Source organism: Anolis carolinensis, chromosome 2 (assembly GCF_035594765.1).
Source record: "Anolis carolinensis isolate JA03-04 chromosome 2, rAnoCar3.1.pri, whole genome shotgun sequence".
Taxonomy (NCBI): domain Eukaryota; kingdom Metazoa; phylum Chordata; class Lepidosauria; order Squamata; family Dactyloidae; genus Anolis; species Anolis carolinensis.
In genome coordinates this window covers 88,876,411-88,895,886 of record NC_085842.1, presented here as the reverse complement: position 1 = coordinate 88,895,886, position 19,476 = coordinate 88,876,411, and the positions used below count along the sequence as shown (strand labels likewise).

General features: G+C 46.2%; 1 protein-coding gene across 3 annotated transcripts in view; it reads left to right on the top strand.

Moving 5' to 3' along the window:
* Window positions 1-19,476, top strand: part of unc5a (unc-5 netrin receptor A) — a 133,434-nt gene that overhangs the window by 105,772 nt on the left and 8,186 nt on the right. The window contains exons 3-10 of one of the 3 annotated variants that reach the window (XM_062970193.1): window positions 6,242-6,385; window positions 6,732-6,835; window positions 7,270-7,450; window positions 8,222-8,389; window positions 9,328-9,492; window positions 14,679-14,867; window positions 18,450-18,749; window positions 18,999-19,086. In XM_062970193.1, coding sequence (XP_062826263.1) covers window positions 6,242-6,385; window positions 6,732-6,835; window positions 7,270-7,450; window positions 8,222-8,389; window positions 9,328-9,492; window positions 14,679-14,867; window positions 18,450-18,749; window positions 18,999-19,086 — 1,339 coding nt within the window. The remainder of the gene's footprint in view (window positions 1-6,241; window positions 6,386-6,731; window positions 6,836-7,269; window positions 7,451-8,221; window positions 8,390-9,327; window positions 9,493-14,678; window positions 14,868-18,449; window positions 18,750-18,998; window positions 19,087-19,476) is intronic. The other 2 variants (XM_062970195.1, XM_062970194.1) reach the window with 2 other exon arrangements.

Genomic DNA, 19,476 nt, shown 5'->3' with positions numbered 1-19,476 from the left:
AAGGCTTAAAACGTGGAACAAGGTAACTAGGAACAAGAACAAGGTCCGTGGAATAACTTGGTAAAATCCGTGGAACAAGGCAAGGATTGGTCCTGGGAAACAAGGCAAAGTCCGTAGATAAACAAAGGCTGGGAAGCAAGGCGAAGGCTGGATAGCAAGGCAAGGCTTGAGCAGGAGCGAGGCTTGAATCGGAGCGCGCTGTCCAGACACAACCCGCTCCGTAGGCTGACGAATTGACTCCGCGAAGTTACTACGCGGGTAAAACATCTATATAGAGTCTAACTTTCCCACCGAAGCAGTTCTCTGGGAATCAGAAACGAAAGCTAAACTCTGAGACCAGATGTTAAACTCCTTAAAGATTCTCACGAGAAGCAGTCTTAATTGGCTACATTCTTAGCTGCAATCCTCGCACTCCTGCGCGAAGCTGAATCCAAACTTCTCTGTTGTTTACAAAACTCCCGGCGCAAGAACACGGGAGAAGTAGGCTCTGGGCTTGTTTGACATACTTCTGGGAGACAACTTTCTTGCAGGTGCAAGGTTCCCAGATCTGCCTGGGAAAGATCTGGCTGAGAGGAATCCAGTTCAGACTGGGAAGGTAAAAAACCCAAGTTTTCATCTTCATCAGGAATTACAATGTCCTGAGCAGGACTACAAGGCCCATGGATCATCACACTATCCCCCTCCTCAAGGCCCCTCCCAAACTGGGACTCTCTCCCCGAAGCGCGAGGCCGCGGTTTGGTGGGATAGGTCTGATGAAAGCGACGGGTTAGATCAGGAGCGTGAACTGTGGAGGCGTCTTCCCAAGAGCGCTCCTCAGGGCCAAAACCCACCCAGTCAATGAGATATTGCAGGCGGCGGCGGTGAAAGCGAGAATCCAAAATGTCCTCAACCTCGAACTCCTCCTCCCCATTCATCAAAACAGGAGGGGGGGCCGGTTGGTCTGTATCAGGACGCACACCATCCGCCGGAAGGAGCAGGGAACGGTGAAACACTGGGTGGATGCGCATTGAACGCGGAAGTTGGAGTTTGAAAGTCACGGGGTTTAATTGCGCCACCACTGGATAGGGGCCAATGAAACGGGCATCTAACTTCCGGCAAGGGCGGTGGGAGGGCAGAAAGCGAGTGGACAGGAAAACCCGATCTCCTACCTTGATTTCGGGGCCCGGCTGGCGATGTTTGTCAGCGTGGCGTTTATAGTCCTCCTTGGCTTGGTCCAGTTGCTGGAGCAAAAGTTGTTGTACCGCTGTGAGTTCCTGCAGCCAATCCTCTGCTGCGGGAACTTCTGAAGTTTCAATGACAGGGGGAAAGAAACGTGGGTGGAAGCCGTAGTTTGCAAAGAACGGCGTTTCTTTTGTAGAAGCTTGAACTCCATTGTTATAAGCAAACTCTGACAGTGGTAACAGAGAAGCCCAATTGTCCTGTTGGTAGTTTACATAACAGCGAAGATACTGCTCCAAAGTGGCATTGGTGCGCTCCGTTTGCCCATCTGTTTGGGGATGATGAGCTGAAGATAAGCGAGAGTCTATGCCCAATAGTTTTTGTAGCGCCTTCCAAAAACGAGAGGTGAATTGAGATCCACGGTCTGTGACTAAACTCTTGGGCAATCCATGTAGTCTGAAAACATGTTGGAGGAATAGATCTGCAGTCTCTTTGGCCGTGGGAAGACCTTCACAGGGTATGAAATGGGCTAACTTGGTGAAAAGGTCCACCACCACTAGGATCGTGGTGAATCCACAGGAAGGTGGTAGGTCAGTGATGAAATCCGCAGAAATTATTTCCCATGGGCGAGATGGGGTAGGAAGGGGATGTAGAAGCCCTGAGGGTTTCTCCCTTCTTATCTTGGAGCGCTGGCATACTGGGCAGGTGTTGACATATTTTTCCACATCTTTGCGGATCTTGGGCCACCAAAAATCCCTTAGGATCAGATGCATGGTTTTAAATAGTCCGAAATGCCCTGCTGGTTTGCAGTCATGACACAGACGAAGCGCTTTTTCCCTGCCCGGTCCGGGTGGGATATAAACATGATTTCTATAGCAAAGTAGTCCATCTTTAAGCGAAAAGGGAAAATGCAGACCTTGACGAAGTTGGTCCTGCGCCCAGGCATCTGCTTGCTGACTAGCCCTGATTTCTTGAGCACAGATGGGTCCTGGAGTAGAGGGAGTTGAATCAATGGGAGTGGATTTGGTGTTCCCCACTGTGAGCGTGGCAAAGTTCTCGGGTTGTAGTAGTTGGGATTCAAAGGTCTCCTTGCGTCCTGCAGCGTATTCCGGTTTACGTGACAGGGCGTCTGCTTGCTTGGTTTGGGCTGGGGTCACATAATGGATCTGGAAGTTGAAACGTTCAAAGAATAAAGCCCAACGTTGCTGCCTCTGATTTAGTTTGCGGGCAGTTCTTAGATGTTCTAGATTACGATGATCAGTGTGGACTTCAATGGGAAATTTGGCCCCTTCTAGCCAATGTCTCCAAGTTTCAAAGGCTGCCTTTATGGCCAGTAGTTCTTTTTCCCAAATGGTGTAATTCCTCTCTGGTGTGGTTAGTTGACGAGAGTAAAAGGCACAGGGATGGAGGTGATCTCCCACCGGTTGTAAGAGTACAGCCCCAATTGCCACATCAGAGGCGTCCGCTTGCACCACAAAAGGGGTTCCAGGATTTGGGTGCTGTAGAATTGGCTGGGAGGTGAATAGTTTCTTTAGTTGCTGGAACCCTTTCTCTGCTTGATCAGTCCAGCGGAAAGGCTGCTTTCCACGGATGCAGCTAGTGATGGGGTCGGACCAGCGGGCAAAATCTGGAATGAACTTGCGGTAATAGTTCGCGAACCCCAAGAAACGCTGCACCTCTTTCTTGTTAGTTGGCGCCCGCCATTCCAATACTGCTGAAACCTTGGCTGGATCCATGGAAAGCCCTAGAGGCGAGATGCGGTAACCAAGGAAATCTACCTCTTGTAGATCAAAGGCGCATTTTTCCAGCTTGGCATAAAGTCCATGATCCCGCAATCGTTGTAACACCATTTTGACGTGGTTCTCATGTTCTGATTGTGATCTAGAAAACACCAAAAAATCGTCCAGGTAGATTATCAAGAACCTGTCTAGATAGTCCTGAAAAATGTCATTGACAAAATGCTGGAACGTTGCGGGAGCTCCGCATAAACCGAAATTCATAACTCGGGACTCGAATAATCCGAATTTGGTCTGGAAGGCGGTCTTCCACTCGTCCCCTTCCCTGATGCGAACTAAGTTGTAAGCCCCCCGAAGATCCAGCTTGGTGTAAACCTTGGCTCCTCGAAGCCGGTCCAGTAGATCCGAGATTAAGGGCAGGGGATAGCTGTTCCGCTTGGTGATATTGTTCAATGCTCTGTAGTCCACCACCAAGCGTAGTTCCCCTGACTTCTTCTTCACAAACATCACTGGGGAGGCGGCTGGGGATTGAGAGGGTCTGATGAATCCCTTGCGAAGGTTTGTCTCTAGGAATTCCCTGAGAGCTTCTTGCTCTGGTTCAGTCAGGGAGTAGAGATGCCCTCGCGGGATCGAGGCCCCCTCCACCAAGTCAATGGCACAGTCATAAGGTCTATGTGGGGGTAATTTTTCGGCTTCTTTCTCATTGAATACATCCCAATACTCGGAGTACTTCTTTGGCAAGGTGATGATGGGCTCGGTGTCTGTGGCATGGCAGACCTTGGCTACGAGGCAATGGTTTTGGCAGTACGGTGAAGCAAACTGCAGTTCTCTGTTGGACCAGGAAATGTTAGGGTCGTGGAGAGTCAGCCATGGAATTCCCAAAATCACAGGGAAATGGGGGACCTCGGTAACAAAGAAGGAAATCTCTTCCATATGTTCCCTTATCCACATCCTGGTGGGTTCCGACCACTGACTTACGGGCCCCGTCTTGAGGGGGCGGCCGTCTATGGCTTGCACCACACGGGCATTCTTGAAATCATGATATTGTAATCCCAGAGAGTCGGCATACTCTCTATCAATGAAATTGTTGGTAGCTCCAGAGTCTATCATGGCGTGGATCATGACGGGTCCCCTTTTTGCTGACCATAATGTGACCACGAGAAGGAACAGGACCCCGGTTGGCGGCTCTTGAATGGATTTTTTGACCGGGTTGGCGAGCCTCTCTACACCCGGTCGTTGGCTTCCCCCGCCGGCTGTGTGCCAGTCGGCTCAGACGCCTTCGTCTCCGTGGAGGACGCCGCCGCAAGACGGGCGGCCGGCTTCCCTTTGGCTGGGCACTCTCTGGCGAAGTGGCCCCCGTTCCCGCAGTACCAGCAGAGGTTTAAGCGTTGCCGACGGGCCTTCTCGGCGGCATCTAGTCTGGGACGCACATTGCCCAACTGCATCGGCACCTCCTCGCCTCCTCTGGGGTATGGGGTTGGCGGTGGGGGTCTCCACACTGGACGTGGCTGAACGCTGGCGGGAGCGGGGGGTTTTGCCCCGGCTCTACTGCCCTGGCCTCGAACCCACTGTTTCCTGTTGGCAATCATGACTTCAGCCCGTAAACATTGATCAATGAGTGCCTCGAGGGTCTGGGGAGGATCCACCTTGGAGATTTCTTCCAGCATTTCAATGTTGAGACCCTCCCGGAATTGTCCTCTGAGGGCTACATCGTTCCAGCCGGTGTTGTGGGCCAGCACTCGGAACTCGGCTATATACTGAGACATAGGTCTGTCTCCTTGGAAAAGGCGACGGAGTTTGTGACCGGCTGCCTCCAAATTGTCCTCGATTCCCCAAGTCTCCTTGAGGTGGTCCAAGAAGTGTTGCGCTGATCTTAGGTGTGGAGAGGCTTGGTCGAACAGTGCCGTCGCCCAGCTGGCCGCTGGCCCGTCTAGAAGACTGTAAACCCATGCCACTTTGATGTCTTCTTGGGGAAACTCGGCATCACGGGCCTCTAGATAAGCTTGACATTGGCGACGGAAAACATGAACCTTAGAAGCTTCTCCAGTAAACTTGGTAGGCAACGCCATGGCCGGGAGGCGGATTCCGCGCTCCCGCAAGCCCTTTATTTCTCCATCCTGGGCGTTGAGTCTGTCGCGGATGCGATCCACTTCGTCCTTGCTGATGGTGTAGCTCAGTGGCTGCCCACCGGGCACGGTTCCGGTAGACATTCTGGCCGAGGTTAATTGGTGCTTAGGGTGGCGGAGTCAAACTGTCACGACCCAGGCTACAGAGCACCGATAACCATACGCAGAGGCCAGATTCTATCTAATATCTTTATTAAGGAAATATATAAAGTTAGTAAAAGCAAATGTAAAAGATAGTCCAGAAGCAGACCTTTCAGGAAAGGTCAAAATTAGTCCAAGGAAATAATGTCCAATATGAAATATTAAGGTCCAAAGTTGTAATCCAATAACCGAAACACTCACTTTGCCAAGCAAAGTGAGGGGAGATGACAAGGTCCTTTAGTCCATAAACTTGAGCAAGGCTAGGAAATAACTTGATACTTGAAACAAGGCTTAAAACGTGGAACAAGGTAACTAGGAACAAGAACAAGGTCCGTGGAATAACTTGGTAAAATCCGTGGAACAAGGCAAGGATTGGTCCTGGGAAACAAGGCAAAGTCCGTAGATAAACAAAGGCTGGGAAGCAAGGCGAAGGCTGGATAGCAAGGCAAGGCTTGAGCAGGAGCGAGGCTTGAATCGGAGCGCGCTGTCCAGACACAACCCGCTCCGTAGGCTGACGAATTGACTCCGCGAAGTTACTACGCGGGTAAAACATCTATATAGAGTCTAACTTTCCCACCGAAGCAGTTCTCTGGGAATCAGAAACGAAAGCTAAACTCTGAGACCAGATGTTAAACTCCTTAAAGATTCTCACGAGAAGCAGTCTTAATTGGCTACATTCTTAGCTGCAATCCTCGCACTCCTGCGCGAAGCTGAATCCAAACTTCTCTGTTGTTTACAAAACTCCCGGCGCAAGAACACGGGAGAAGTAGGCTCTGGGCTTGTTTGACATACTTCTGGGAGACAACTTTCTTGCAGGTGCAAGGTTCCCAGATCTGCCTGGGAAAGATCTGGCTGAGAGGAATCCAGTTCAGACTGGGAAGGTAAAAAACCCAAGTTTTCATCTTCATCAGGAATTACAATGTCCTGAGCAGGACTACAAGGCCCATGGATCATCACACAATGTTCTCTTCATTTTGTACACCTCCACAGATTTTCTGTTTATACAGTGCTGCCTAGTGAGCAATTTCACCATGTGATCTTTTTTTCCCTTTCCCTCTTGCTCCTGTGTCCTTTTGACAGACCTGCCGCTTATGGAGGTACGGATTGACATCTCTAGGCAGCAAGTGGAGAAGATCTTTGGCTTAGAAGAGTATTGGTGCCAGTGTGTTGCATGGAGCACTTCTGGCACAACCAAGAGCCAGAAAGCTTATGTGCGCATTGCCTGTGAGTGACACTTTATTTGTCTGCCTAACTGCCACAGGAGGCCTATCTAGGACCTCTGATCACCTGCAATCCCTACCCACAAGCCTTATGATCATTATCTTTCAAGTTACCTTTCCTCCTGGCCAGGGCACCCAATATAATTGATGGTTATAATGGATTAACCACGACTCAAATTTCACAGCTGAATTTTAGAACATGACAATGGCCCTTTGGGGTAATGAACATTTGGACACTGGTGTTGGCCAGATGTAGATGTGTCTGTGTGTAACAGATGAGTAGTTTCATGTGACAAGGGGGTCTTTGCAGGTGTCATTGTCGCACCATTTTGAGCATTTTTTCTTTCTAGATCTGCGGAAGAACTTTGAGCAGGAGCCTCTGGCCAAAGAGGTCTCCATTGAGCAAGGGATTGTACTGCCTTGCCGACCTCCAGAGGGGATCCCACCAGCTGAAGTGAGTACTAGTCCCATAGACTTGTCCCTGGGGCAGTAATACAATGTCATGACATAGATTGGGCCAAAGTCCCAAGTAGTTTGACAGGCATCATCACACATGATATGCACATACTAGCCTCCAGTTATCTCCCACTTCCCTGGCTTTACCATCATGCAACAGCTGCAGAATATTTGGGTTGGGCTTGTGGCAACTCTTGCCTGACATATTGACCATTTTTGCTTGATTAACTCCAGCTCATCTGTCTGCAGAGCTCATTAACTCACATTTTTGGAGCCCCCTTCCCTGCCCTGCTGACTGACATGTCAGTCTCTCACTAGGTCAGTGCCAGGACGTGTTTCCCTCTGAGACATCTTCAGAGCCATAGTGTCCTTAAAGGCTCCTGAGCAGAGTGACTCACAACCCTTCTGATTCATGACTTATGTCTCCTGCAGGTCGAGTGGCTACGCAATGAAGAGCTTGTGGACCCAGCCCTGGACCCCAATTTCTATATCACCCTAGAGCACAGCCTGGTGCTGAAGCAGGCTCGCCTGGCAGACACGGGCAACTATACCTGTGTGGCCAAAAACATTGTGGCCCGACGTCGTAGCTCATCTGCTGCTATCACTGTCTATGGTAGGGACTCATCGGGGAGAAAAATGGGGACCAGTGGGGAATAGCAATCTCTACTTAAGACCTCAGGTCAGGGATCCAGTGGGTTGGGATGTGTGCAGCCTGTCCTGCTCTAAGCCCCAGATATTGGATTAGTTTTAGATTAGAGGGTGAAATGAGTTATGCAACCTTCCCTAACCTAACACCCTTCAGATGTCTTGGATCTCCCATCATTCTTAGCTAGTATGGCCATTGGTGGGAGATGTACTCTAACATACCTGAAGGATAACAGATCTGGGAAGTTTGAGTTCTGGAGCACAAGCTGCTTTGGGGTGTGATGTTAAAGGAATTGTGCTAAGAATATATCTGGTATCTTGGAGGAAATTGTTTTGAGTGAGATACTTGGAGTATAAGAACTCCAGTCTTAGTGGAAGGGTATTGCCAAAGTAATCAGGGAGCAACTGTTTCTTCTGCAGAATCCCACAGAGGAAAACTGCATGACCCCCTCCTCCCCGTTCCTCCAAGTGTTCACCCCTTTGCTTGTGACTCCTCCTACATATGCCCCCCATGTTTTCCTGTGTATTTTCCCCAAACTGTGCATACACAAAAGGAAAGTGCAAATCCCAGAGCCAGTCATCTTACCCCTCCCCAAAGTCCCAAAGGGCTCAACTTCTCCTCCAACCCTGGAAGTCACTCTTCTCCAGATGGGGGTGGCTATATCCACTCAGCCCTTGGCCCTCCCAGTCATTGGCCTGTCTCTTGGGAGCTCTAGCTGATGCTGTCCCTTCCCCCCAGTGAATGGTGGCTGGTCGACGTGGACGGACTGGTCACCCTGCAGCACCAGCTGTGGACGGGGCTGGCAGAAGCGAAGCCGGAGCTGCACCAACCCAACGCCACTCAACGGGGGGGCCTTCTGTGAGGGTCAGAATGTGCAGAAAAGTTCCTGCGCCACCCTGTGCCCAGGTACTGCCCATGCCCATAACTGTGCACTTACTCCCACAATTCTTGTTTGCTGTGCTCACTTTCACCCCCCAAGTCAGGACTAGGAAGAACTTGTTGGCCCTCCAGTTATTGATGACATACCATTCCTTCTTCCATTGGAACTGCTGTGAATTGGGATGAAACAATGCATGAGAGTGATAGGTCCCTCAACCCAGACATAAGAATTTGCTCAGAGTTCCCACTAAAAAAAATTATTGGGAGTAAACCCACAATAAGCCCAGAATAGGCTGAGCACTTTTGCTCAAGTTTTTTATTCACATTTCCTAACAATCCTTTCTGTTTTGGCTCTGGGTTCAGAATGAGTGGTCTCCTTCACACAGCTCTGCCCATAGGACACTGGCCATCAAGGCACCGCTGCCTTTGTCCTTTCTCAAGATCAATCTTTCTTAGTTGACTATGGATCCAGAATGGTTTTGTGTGCGTCTGAGACTGATCTTTCTGTGTCTTCGTTCATCTCTGTTTGAACCAATACTCACTTCCTGCCTTGGGCAGCCATCCTTTGCCTTGCCTCCCCACCATCTACCTGTCTTCCCCACATCCACCCATGTGTCTGTGTTTGTTCCCCTTCCCATATCTGAGCCATTGTTCTTCTGAGGCATGAAGAAAGGACTCCCTTTCCTAGTTTAGGTGGTTTCTCTGAGCCAACCATAAGCTCTGCAGTCCCAGTCTCTCTTCTCCCAATGTATCCCAACAGTGTTTTAAGGCCCTTGAAGTTACTTCAATCATTTGACTAGAGAAAGAGAGAGAAAGATGCTGGGGTAGAGGGAGGAGCTAGGATGTTGGTGAATGGAGGAATAAAAGGACACAGAGAGGGTCCCCTTTGTGAAATTGCAGAAACCCCTTTGGTTTGTATTATGGTTTGTCTAAGCCTCTTTACTGCCTCCTGTCCTATCTGACAGTGCCTGGTGGTTGGGCATCCTGGAGCATATGGTCTGTGTGTGGTGCAGACTGTACACACTGGCGTAGTCGTGAGTGCTCGGATCCAGTGCCCCGGAATGGTGGAGACGAGTGCCAGGGACCTGAACTAGAGACCCGCAATTGCACCAGTGAATTGTGTTCTCATGGTGAGTCTCTGTCACTTCTATCGTGTTTGAAAAAAGAGAGAGAGACCTGGGGTTGAGATGGAAAGATTGGTGTGTATAGGGAATTGTGGGGTGGGCAAAGATAAAAGAGGGGACATCTGCGTATATTTTGCATATGCTTGTTTCTGTGTCAGGGTGCCAAGTAAGAAATAACTATTGTAGTCTAAATCAGTAGTGTCAAACTTGTGGCCCTCCAGGTATTTTGCACTTCAATGCCTAGAATTCCTGGTCATTAGACAAGCTGTCTAGGGCTTCTGGGAGTTGGAGTCCCAAACATCTGGAGGGCCACAGGTTTGACCCCTCTGATATAAACAGAAATACAATACCACACATCAGAATGAGGAAGATAATGGGCCAGGGGACCTTTATACTTTTCTCTGCTCTCGGGGTGATGTTAAACGGTGCCTTTCTGTGCATCACACAGAAAGAAAAAGGGGAGAAACTTCCACTGGTGCCACACTTCTTGTTGTTAACTGCTATCAAGTTGAATTCAGCTTGTGGCTACTCTATGAATGGGAGACTTCCATATTAACCTTTCATCACTGCACCACTCGGGTCTTCCTTCACTGAATCTATCCATCTGAAATGCGGTCTTCCCATTTTCCTTCTGCCTTCTACCTTACGTAGAATTATTATCTTTTCTAGAGAGTCACATCTTTTCAGTTTGATCATCTTGGTTTCTAGGGAGAGCTCAGGCTTGATTTGCAATTCAGGTCCAGTCTATTTGGCTAATCGCATTCCCTTCTACAAGCCTGCCCAAGCCCTGAGATCTTTAAGAGAGACCCTTCTCTCAGTCCCACCTCCATCCCAAGCTTGGTTGGTGGGAATGAGAGAGAGAGGGCCTCCTTCTCGGTGGCTGCCCCTCGACTCTGGAACTCCCTGTCCAGGGAAGCCAAAATGGCTCCCTCGCTGCTGTCCTTCTGGCAGCAGACTAAAACCTTTTTATTCAGGCAGCCTTTTTTTTAAAAAAAAGGCTTTTTAAGATCATGTCAGTGGTAGCTGTGGTTTTATATGTTTTTATAGATTGAATCTGAATTCTTTTTAATACTAATGACATTTAATGCTGTTTTAATATTTGCATCTTTGTATATTTTATATGGTATGCTGACGTTTTTACGTTAAGCTGCTTTGAGTATTCTGCGGGAGAGATAAAGCAGGGTAATAATAATAATAATAATAATAATAATAATAATAATAATAATAATAATAATAATAATAAGAAGCCCGGGCTGTGGTGCAGGCGGGTGAGCAGCCTGCTGCAGCCAGCTGCAACAAATCACTCTGACCAAGAGGTCATGAGTTCGAGGCCAGCTCGGAGCCTGCGTTTGTCTTTGTCTTTGTTCAATGTTAAGGCAATGAATGTTTGCCTTATATGTGTAATGTGATCCACCCTGAGTCCCCTTCGGGGTGAGAAGGGTGGAATATTAATACTGTAAATAAATAAATAGATAGATAGATAGATAGATAGATAATTTACTTTAGGAACCATTTATTTGCATTTTTAGCAGTCCACAGCATTCATAAATCTCTTCTCCAGCATCAGATTTTAAATTAATTGGTTTTCTTCCTATTAGCTTTCTTCATTGTGCAACTTTCAAAACTATACATAAAAATATGAAATACAATAGCATGGAGAATCCTAACTTTAGTATTCAATGATATATCTTTACACATCTTGCCAAGTTCCTCCATAACTGCCCTTCTAAGTCCTGTTCTTCTGATTTCTTGACTGCAATATCAATTCCAATATATAACTGAATGAAAACGTGGAGAATCTTGATCTATTTCAATGTTTTTATCATCCATTTAAAGTTGTGTAGATCATCCATGGTCATTTTTGGTTAATCTGTTTTTGTATGTTCTACCTTGATTTTCTTTAGTAATCATTCCAGGTCTTTGCTATTTTCTGTTTATAGGATGGTGTCATCTGCATATTTAAAATTGTTGATGTTCCTTCCTCCCATTTTCATGCCTCCTTTCTCTGGATCTAATCCTGCTTCACACATGATAATTTCATCTTCCAACTTAAAAAGATAGGGTGTCAAAATGTAACCTCTTGACCACCTCACCTCAAGAAACTATTCTGTCCTGATGGTAGCCTCTTGTCCTGGGCAAACATTACACAACAGGACAATCAAATATTGTGACACACTCCCATGTCTTTAAAGTACTATATAGCTTTTCATGATCTATACCAGTGGCTCTCAAGCTGCGAGTCCCCAGGTGTTTTGGCCTACAACTCCCAGAAATCCCAGTCAGTTTACCAGCTGTTAGGATTTCTGGGAGTTGAAGGCCAAAACATCTTGGGACCCACAGGTTGAGAACGACTGATCTATACAATCAAAGGCTTTGCTATAATCACAGATTTCTTTGGAAATTCTTTGGTGTGTTCCATTATCCAACGTTTATTTATGATATGATCCCTAGTGCCTCCTCCTTCCTGAACTTGGCTTGGACATCTGTCATCTTTTCCTACAAAGATGTTAAAAATTGTTGCAGAATTTTGCTTGTTGAGAAATTAATGCAATGATCCTGTGGTCACTGCAATCTCTGGTCCCTCCTTTCTTGGGGACTGCAACGTAAATTGAGTGCTTCCGATCTGTGGACCATTGTTTTGTTTTCCATGTTTGTTGACAGATTCTGTGTCTGTAGACTGATGCAACTCAATCAGTATACCTTCCCATTTTTTCAGCTTTAATGGCAAATGGGGAAATTAAAATATAGAAAGACTTTGGGAGGAATATGTTATTTTGGAGAAAGAAAGAAGTTGCAATTCAACTGTGCACTATTTGACAGTGTTCGTTGTTTAGACCTGGGGGCTTTTCCTCTTTAGACAGGGCCTGTGCCTGGCTGCTTTTCAAACAGAGGGCAGCTCTCTGGCAGCCTTTCAAGGAGAGGGCACCTTCATACAGGGGACCCCCCTCCGATCTCTGCAATGTAGGCCAAGTGATCACCCTCACATGTGTATGCATCTCCCCTGAGTTTTCTGAATCTTCTGAGTGGAAAATATGGAGAATGAGAGTGGGGTCTCTTGTTGCTGTCTGAGCTGACTTTCATTCCTGGCTGATTGAGATGTAAGGGCACTGAGGCCTGTCAGCTCTGCTCTGCCCATCCGTCCGCACAGGAACTAGCAGCCGTCTGCCGAGCACAGATGGAATCGCCGCTGTCTAGTTTAGCATTGCCCGGCAGCCATAAGGCGCCAACCCAAGAATCCACCTTGGCAATGACACCCTCTTCCTCCCAAGCCTGGCAGCCTGTACCCCCATACCCCCCTCCTTCCACGGCCCCATTGCTCCAAGGGGAATCTACAACCCTCTCCCCAAAGATAAGTCCTTCGCCTCCCAAGATCACAGCCCAGCATGTGTCAGCCCAGCAAGCTGCCTGTTGGCCCTCCAGGGCCGGAGAGCTCTGCGCTGGCATGCCAGGGTGGGAGAGTGAGTGACAGGTCCCATCCTGGCTCATTAACCATCTTAGCTTGTTGGGCCTCCTAGGGGTTTTCTCTTCCTTTTACATCACATTAACCATTCTCATAGTTGAAATGAAGCAAAATCCCCCCTGCCCTCCCAGAGGAACTGAACCTGACAGTTTGGCTCAGCTGCTGGTGGGGGCGGCAGTGGGATCCAGCAGGGACAGCAGGCCAGAGTGCTGGCTCTCATAAAACTATCTCACTTTTCCTCTCCCTCCCCCCACCCCCTTCACCTCACAAACACACGCACACTCCACACACACTTTGCACATATGTTACCTTATAAACTAGGCTAATGCATGCATGACTGGTTGTGCTTTTAACACAGAAACATTGCTGTCACATCTATAGAAGACCTGCATATTTTACTTCTGCTCCCTCTGTTCTTTACTTCCCATTCAGTTCATATGTGCCACTTTGTTGCCCATCTGTCTGCCTGTTTGTGTGGGTACCTCTAAAAAGGACAGTCTTCCATCTTCATGGGAAGGCAAGCGACCGTCACAGACATAAACAAGATATGGTGGATGCAGAAGGACAATTACAATACAATTCCTATATCTGCAGAGCTTACATCCAATACTCCCTGTGGGTACCTAAAATTATGGAAAATAGGAAACCCTATATTTGACTAAACCTGAGCAGAAAGAATACTATATAATTGCACCGATGACTGTAGAAAGGCCACAAACACTTCCAAGGGGGACTATTTTTTACAGAGTTGATAAGTGAAATATTGGGTTATTGAATCCATTGAAAAGGGATGTGTACTATATTCAAGAGTATATGTTTGTACTTTAAAAATATAACCAGATGGGAGAGAAAGGGATCTTTCTAACACAAATTCTCTATAACATTTGTTACCACAAAACCTTTCTAGTAGGGACACATTGCAGATGACAATAAACATTCCTCTCTCCATTCCTGAAAGACACATAGACATCTAGCTAACTTATAAAAATTGAAACGAAAAATAATTTTGAGATTAAAGCATTTGTCCCCTTTCCGAGGGGACATTTTAGTCAATACAATGCACACAGAGCACTATGTGTCTTGTGGTATAGGTGAACCATGATTCCCAGACTGTTTAACTATGTGTGTGTGTGTGGGGGGGGGGGGTTAAAAATGGGTCATATTAGAGGAGTCTCTGGGGACTGCATGCAGCCTGCAGGCCACATGTTGCCCTCTCCTCTTATAGAAAATTAAGCATAACAAATGCTGCTAAAATGCCATCTGCTTGTTCTTCAATTTCATTTTGATTGTATCTAAGTTTAAGACAGTTGACCCTGCTGAGAATTAGGTCTTCCCCTCCAGCAAGAAAACCAGACACCCACCCACCCCAAGATTCAAGTGGGGGGCCCTATGTCATGCTTTCAAAGTTGCTCTTTTCTCTGCTCTGGGTGGGAAAATCAAAGGAAGCTGTGTGTTTAAGGCTCTGCTCAAAAAAAGGGGACTGAAAATATTGTTCTCCTTTTCCTCTTAAATGGGGAGGCCAGGACAAGTTTTAGATGCAAACCCCTTGGTGTGCCTCATCCAAAAGAGTCTGATTCAATGCTTTTTCTTCCATTTGCTCTCAGGTTCCATTCCCTAGAGACATTGGGAGGATTGGTATCCTCCTCCTCCAGAAAGAGATGCTATCATTTTGCACGTTATCACAATGGCTGGTTCAGCCTGGACTTCTCTGTTTTCCTGCTTCCTTCCATAGGGACTGGTGGCTCTGAGGATGTGGCTCTGTATGTCGGCCTGATTGCTGTGGCTGTTTGCTTGGTGCTGCTGCTTCTGGTAGTAACCCTTGTCTACTGCCGCAAGAAAGAAGGCCTGGATTCGGATGTAGCTGACTCATCTATTCTCACAGCTGGCTTCCAGCCAGTCAGCATCAAGCCCACCAAAGCAGGTGAATGTTAATCTAGATAGGAGGCATCTTTGGAAGCATGTATATCCATTGCAACCTGTATCAGACCTTTAGCTTGTGTGATAAAATAGGAGATGGTGGAAAACTACCTCTTGATCAAGCAATTTCTATGGATACGGGCTATGTATATCCAGTTTCCAGATTTCAGTGTGGAGAGAGCACTTTTCTCTTTTGCTGCCCTATTGGTATGAGAGAGGAAGCATCTGTAGAGTCTTTTACACTGATTGAAAATAGGATTCTCATGTTACATTTTCTCATGTTAAAGAGGAAGATTGGTGTATAATGGCCAGAATCCTGTTGAGTTCCTACTAGAGTAGGTCTTTGAATCAGTGGGATTTACCAAAATTCTGACTCAACATCCAGCCATGGATTCAATAGGTCTACTTTATTTTGCACTAACTGGTAGGATTCAGGCCTACATGCCCACAGGCTACTGCATCATTAATCAAGCCTCTTGACATATCCCTTTACTCTTCCCTTCTACTTCTTTTTGTTATCACAATGAGAGTTTGTAATTTGCTCTGCAACACACAGAAAAGAAAAATGGGTAAAGGAACTGGACAAGCTATAGTGACAGAGCTTCTAAAATAGCAAGCATTCTCTGGTTTGAGATGTGAAAATCCCTCTCCATTGAAAGGAAGGTGCAGGACAGTTGCAATTAGGTTTCAGAAAAGATTTCACAAGCGTTCAGGGGAGGCTTTTATTAAGCAGAACTATACCACACGTGTAAGCAGTGGGGTGGGTGCTGCAACTGGAGATGGGGGAAGACATAACCTTTCCCAGCTGTAACTCTCCTATTCCACCCACCACACATTCCTCCACACTGCAGTTATATTTGGAAAACCTTCCAGATCTGTTTGTAGTATGAGATGGGGGGATGGAGGAAGAGACTTCTTTCAACATAATAGTAGGAGTGAGAATGGATTTTCAGGTGTGTGCATATGAAAAGATAATGTGGATGGCCCTGTCCATATTAAATTGATCATGCTAACTTTATAGGATAGTGTGTAAACTTTCTAGTAGAATTTTATCTCCTGTGGTTGGCCAAAGTTTTCTTGGCCAAAAAAATGATTCACTCTGCTCTAGTCTTGCGGCATCTTCATTTTTACCAATGGGAAACCAAAGCTACCCACCAAAGGCAATGCCACCTGGACTGCAGAGGAGAAGAAAGAGAAGGATAATGATAGGCTTTATTGACGGAACATAGCCTATTGGATTTCTTTCTTTGGTGGCTTAAAACTTTATTGGCATTTGTGGTGTTGATGGTCTAACAAGAGTCCTATTTATTTAATGGGGCTGCTTTCCATTATGTCAATACAGCTTACAGGTAACAATCAGAGCTATAAAAAAACATAATGGAAAACAGGTAGCAGCCAAAACAGAATGTTCAAGTGTGAGATCACTTTCTCAAAGAAATGAAAGGGCTGAACTTGGAAAGGCTTCTTATGGTTAGTTGCTTAAATGGAGATTCTGTACAGAGAGTTTATGTGGAAAACTGGAGTCTACAGACACAACAATCACACCAAAAAAATCTATTACAATTATAGCCAGACACTCAAATGTCAGAGGTGCTCCCTTCCCCATCCATATAGGCACTATTAAATCCTGCCTTCACCAAAGAGACATGCTGCATCAGAGGTTAGAAGTGTTTTTTGAGAGAACCTGCTGAAACATCCTATTTTGACTGCATGACTTTCTAATATCATCTCATTGGAACGTCTTCAAAACAGTGAAGGCAGCTCATCACTGACCTTTCAGGAAAGATTTTGTATTTGCTCTTACTATCCTTCACACATCTGAGGTATTCTTCAAATTTTTCTGAACCAATATGTGGAACTGGATTCCTTATTAAGCAGGAACCATTAACTTCCCATGGGAAGAAAATGCTGATGGGGTAGATGCAACACTTATCTCAAACATCTCTGGTCTAATGGGCCAGTGTTACACTCTGTCACAATCAATCCTCCATTGCACAGGGGAGAAGATTGGGAAAGTCAAAGGAATTGTTCCAGTGGTTTCTATATGGGTCATGTCATTTTGCCCTTGAGAATCAAAACCACTTGTATAGTAAAAGGACTCAAATATAACAAGAGCCACTTTACTGACAGTGTGGAGCTAATTTACAGGACACATATTCAATTCTGGGAAAATGCAATCCCCACATGCCACAGCATCCCAAAATACCTTATAAGTAGTTAATTCCACTCGCAAGGCTTCTGTGAGTGTTAGCCAGCCCTGAAAAGCTAAAGGTGAGAGAGTAAAGATGAGCTTGAAGGGACACAGGAATCCCCAAGCTGACACAGAGTCTGACCTCATACTAGACATGGGGATAAAAAGTGCAGTTTTTTGTGGGATTCACAGTGAACTCTTCTATGTAATTATTGAATAGTTATGCTTTGGAAGAGCCCCATGGGTTTTGTGTGTGTGCATGCACGCACGTGTTTTAGGAGCTGGAAGCGTTACTTCCCACCCTCCTGCTTACACAGAGTCAAGTAGATTTCATAGATCTTCCCCCGTGAGATGGCATCATGTGGGGTGAGCAAGCGGACACCTAAAAGGAGAGAAAAATTGCTGCTCAATGGGATGTCTGTACTGAGGGTTCTTTGTGGGTTCAGGATTGAAAGACCTAAAACAGAACTGTTTGTGGCATTTTGGGCTTTATCTAACCCCCAACCTGGGGGTTGGAATGGGCCTACATGACCTAGAAGATGCATATTACCCATGGGTCCAACTTTGACCAGTCTTTGTGAATGTTCTTTCACAGTATACAGCTATAGCACTTTGATACTACTTTAACCACCTGTGGTTTGTAATTTGAGGAGACATTAGAATTATCAGTCTCAGAAATCTAAGCATTTCCCCCTAAACTACAAATCTGAGGAAGGATCAGCAGCAGTGGTATCAAAATGCTGTCATTGTTTAGCATAAAATAGACCTAATTGTAAGTTGAGGAAATGTCCCTTGACACCCCAAAAGTCACTTAAATGCCTCTATATCTCATGATGTGAACTCTATGAAATGCTTAATCTCACCATGTGGGCCCTGTAGCCTTTTAATCTCCACTGTTCACATCCTGACAAATATTATGAGGCATTAAAACGACACCTGTGTTATGTGAAGCCAGCTTATTCCATCAGTCTACCTTTAAGATGCGCAGATGGGTTGTGTAAGCTCTATTAGCCCAGAACCCCAGCTCTGTAAGGGATAATGCCCTGCATCTTTTGAAAACCTGTCTCTGGGAAATAATATGCATAACCTTATTAATGTGGGGAAAAAGTGTCAGCTTAAACAGCAATCTTTGTTTCTTGGGTCATTGCAGCAGTCTGTTACCCCTGCTGGTTAACGTATTTTATGCAACACTGTCTGATGAGATAATGTTTTGTGATTAGGCTGCTACCTACCTGCGATGACTCAAAATATCAGCATTTGCATTTGTAATGTAATGTAGCTCTGTATATAGAGCTAAGAATGAACTCTTTTTCCATTCTGTCAGGCAAAGAGTTTCTGTGTCTCTTCCTCTTTTGCAGGCTGATTCATCCCATATTGATATAATTTCTTTCACAGATAACTCTCACTTGCTCACTATCCAACCCGATTTGAGCACCACCACCATGACGTACCAAGGCTCCCTATGTCCACGTCAGGATGGATCCAGCAAGTTCCAGATTGGCAATGGGCACCTACTGAGCCCCTTGGGAAGTGGACGCCACACCCTGCACCACAGCTCCCCCAGTGCTGACCCAGTGGACTTTGTCTCGCGATTCTCTACAGCGAGTTTCTTCCGGTCCTTGCCAAGGGGTGGTGCCAACATGGCCTATGGAACCTTCAACTTCCTGGGTGGACGTTTAATGATACCCAACACAGGTGAGGGCAGTGCCATAGCTGGGAATTGGGGAAAAGTGGGTACTAAGGATGGCAAAACAGGAAATGTGCTTTGAAGTGCTCTTAGCTCCTACTGAACCAGTGCTTTGGCACATGCTTTGAAGTGGCATCATTTCACCCCCAGATCTGAGCTTAGAAGTTAACATAAATCCTGATTCTAACTTTATTCACCCTAGCAGTCACTTTTTGTCTCTCCTTTATAGTTGAGCAGCAATTTCTTTCTCATTTTAGGTGCCAGCTTGCTCATTCCACCTGATGCCATCCCACGAGGGAAGATCTATGAAATCTATCTGACCCTGCATAAGCAGGAGGATGTGAGGTAACATACCCATCTCCGGAATACATACATACACACACACACACACACACACACACACACACACACACACACACACACAATCCATGGGGCATTTTCACAGAACACCTATACTCTCATTTCTACTATTGCATATAAGAATTTACAGTGAATCCTGCAGGTAACTGCACTTTTTGTTCCCTAGTCTAGTATGAGGTGAAACTCACTGTTATCTTACCAACTCCTGTGTCCCTTCAAATTCTCAGGATGTACCTTAACTTGATTAGCCTACCAGGACTGACTCAAGGTATCTTGCTGCCTGAGATAAAGGATAAGGTAGTGCTCACTTCCCTCCCTCTAGTTCTGCATTCCTAAGCTTAGCAGACTGATTTGCTCATATTCTTCAATATGAGC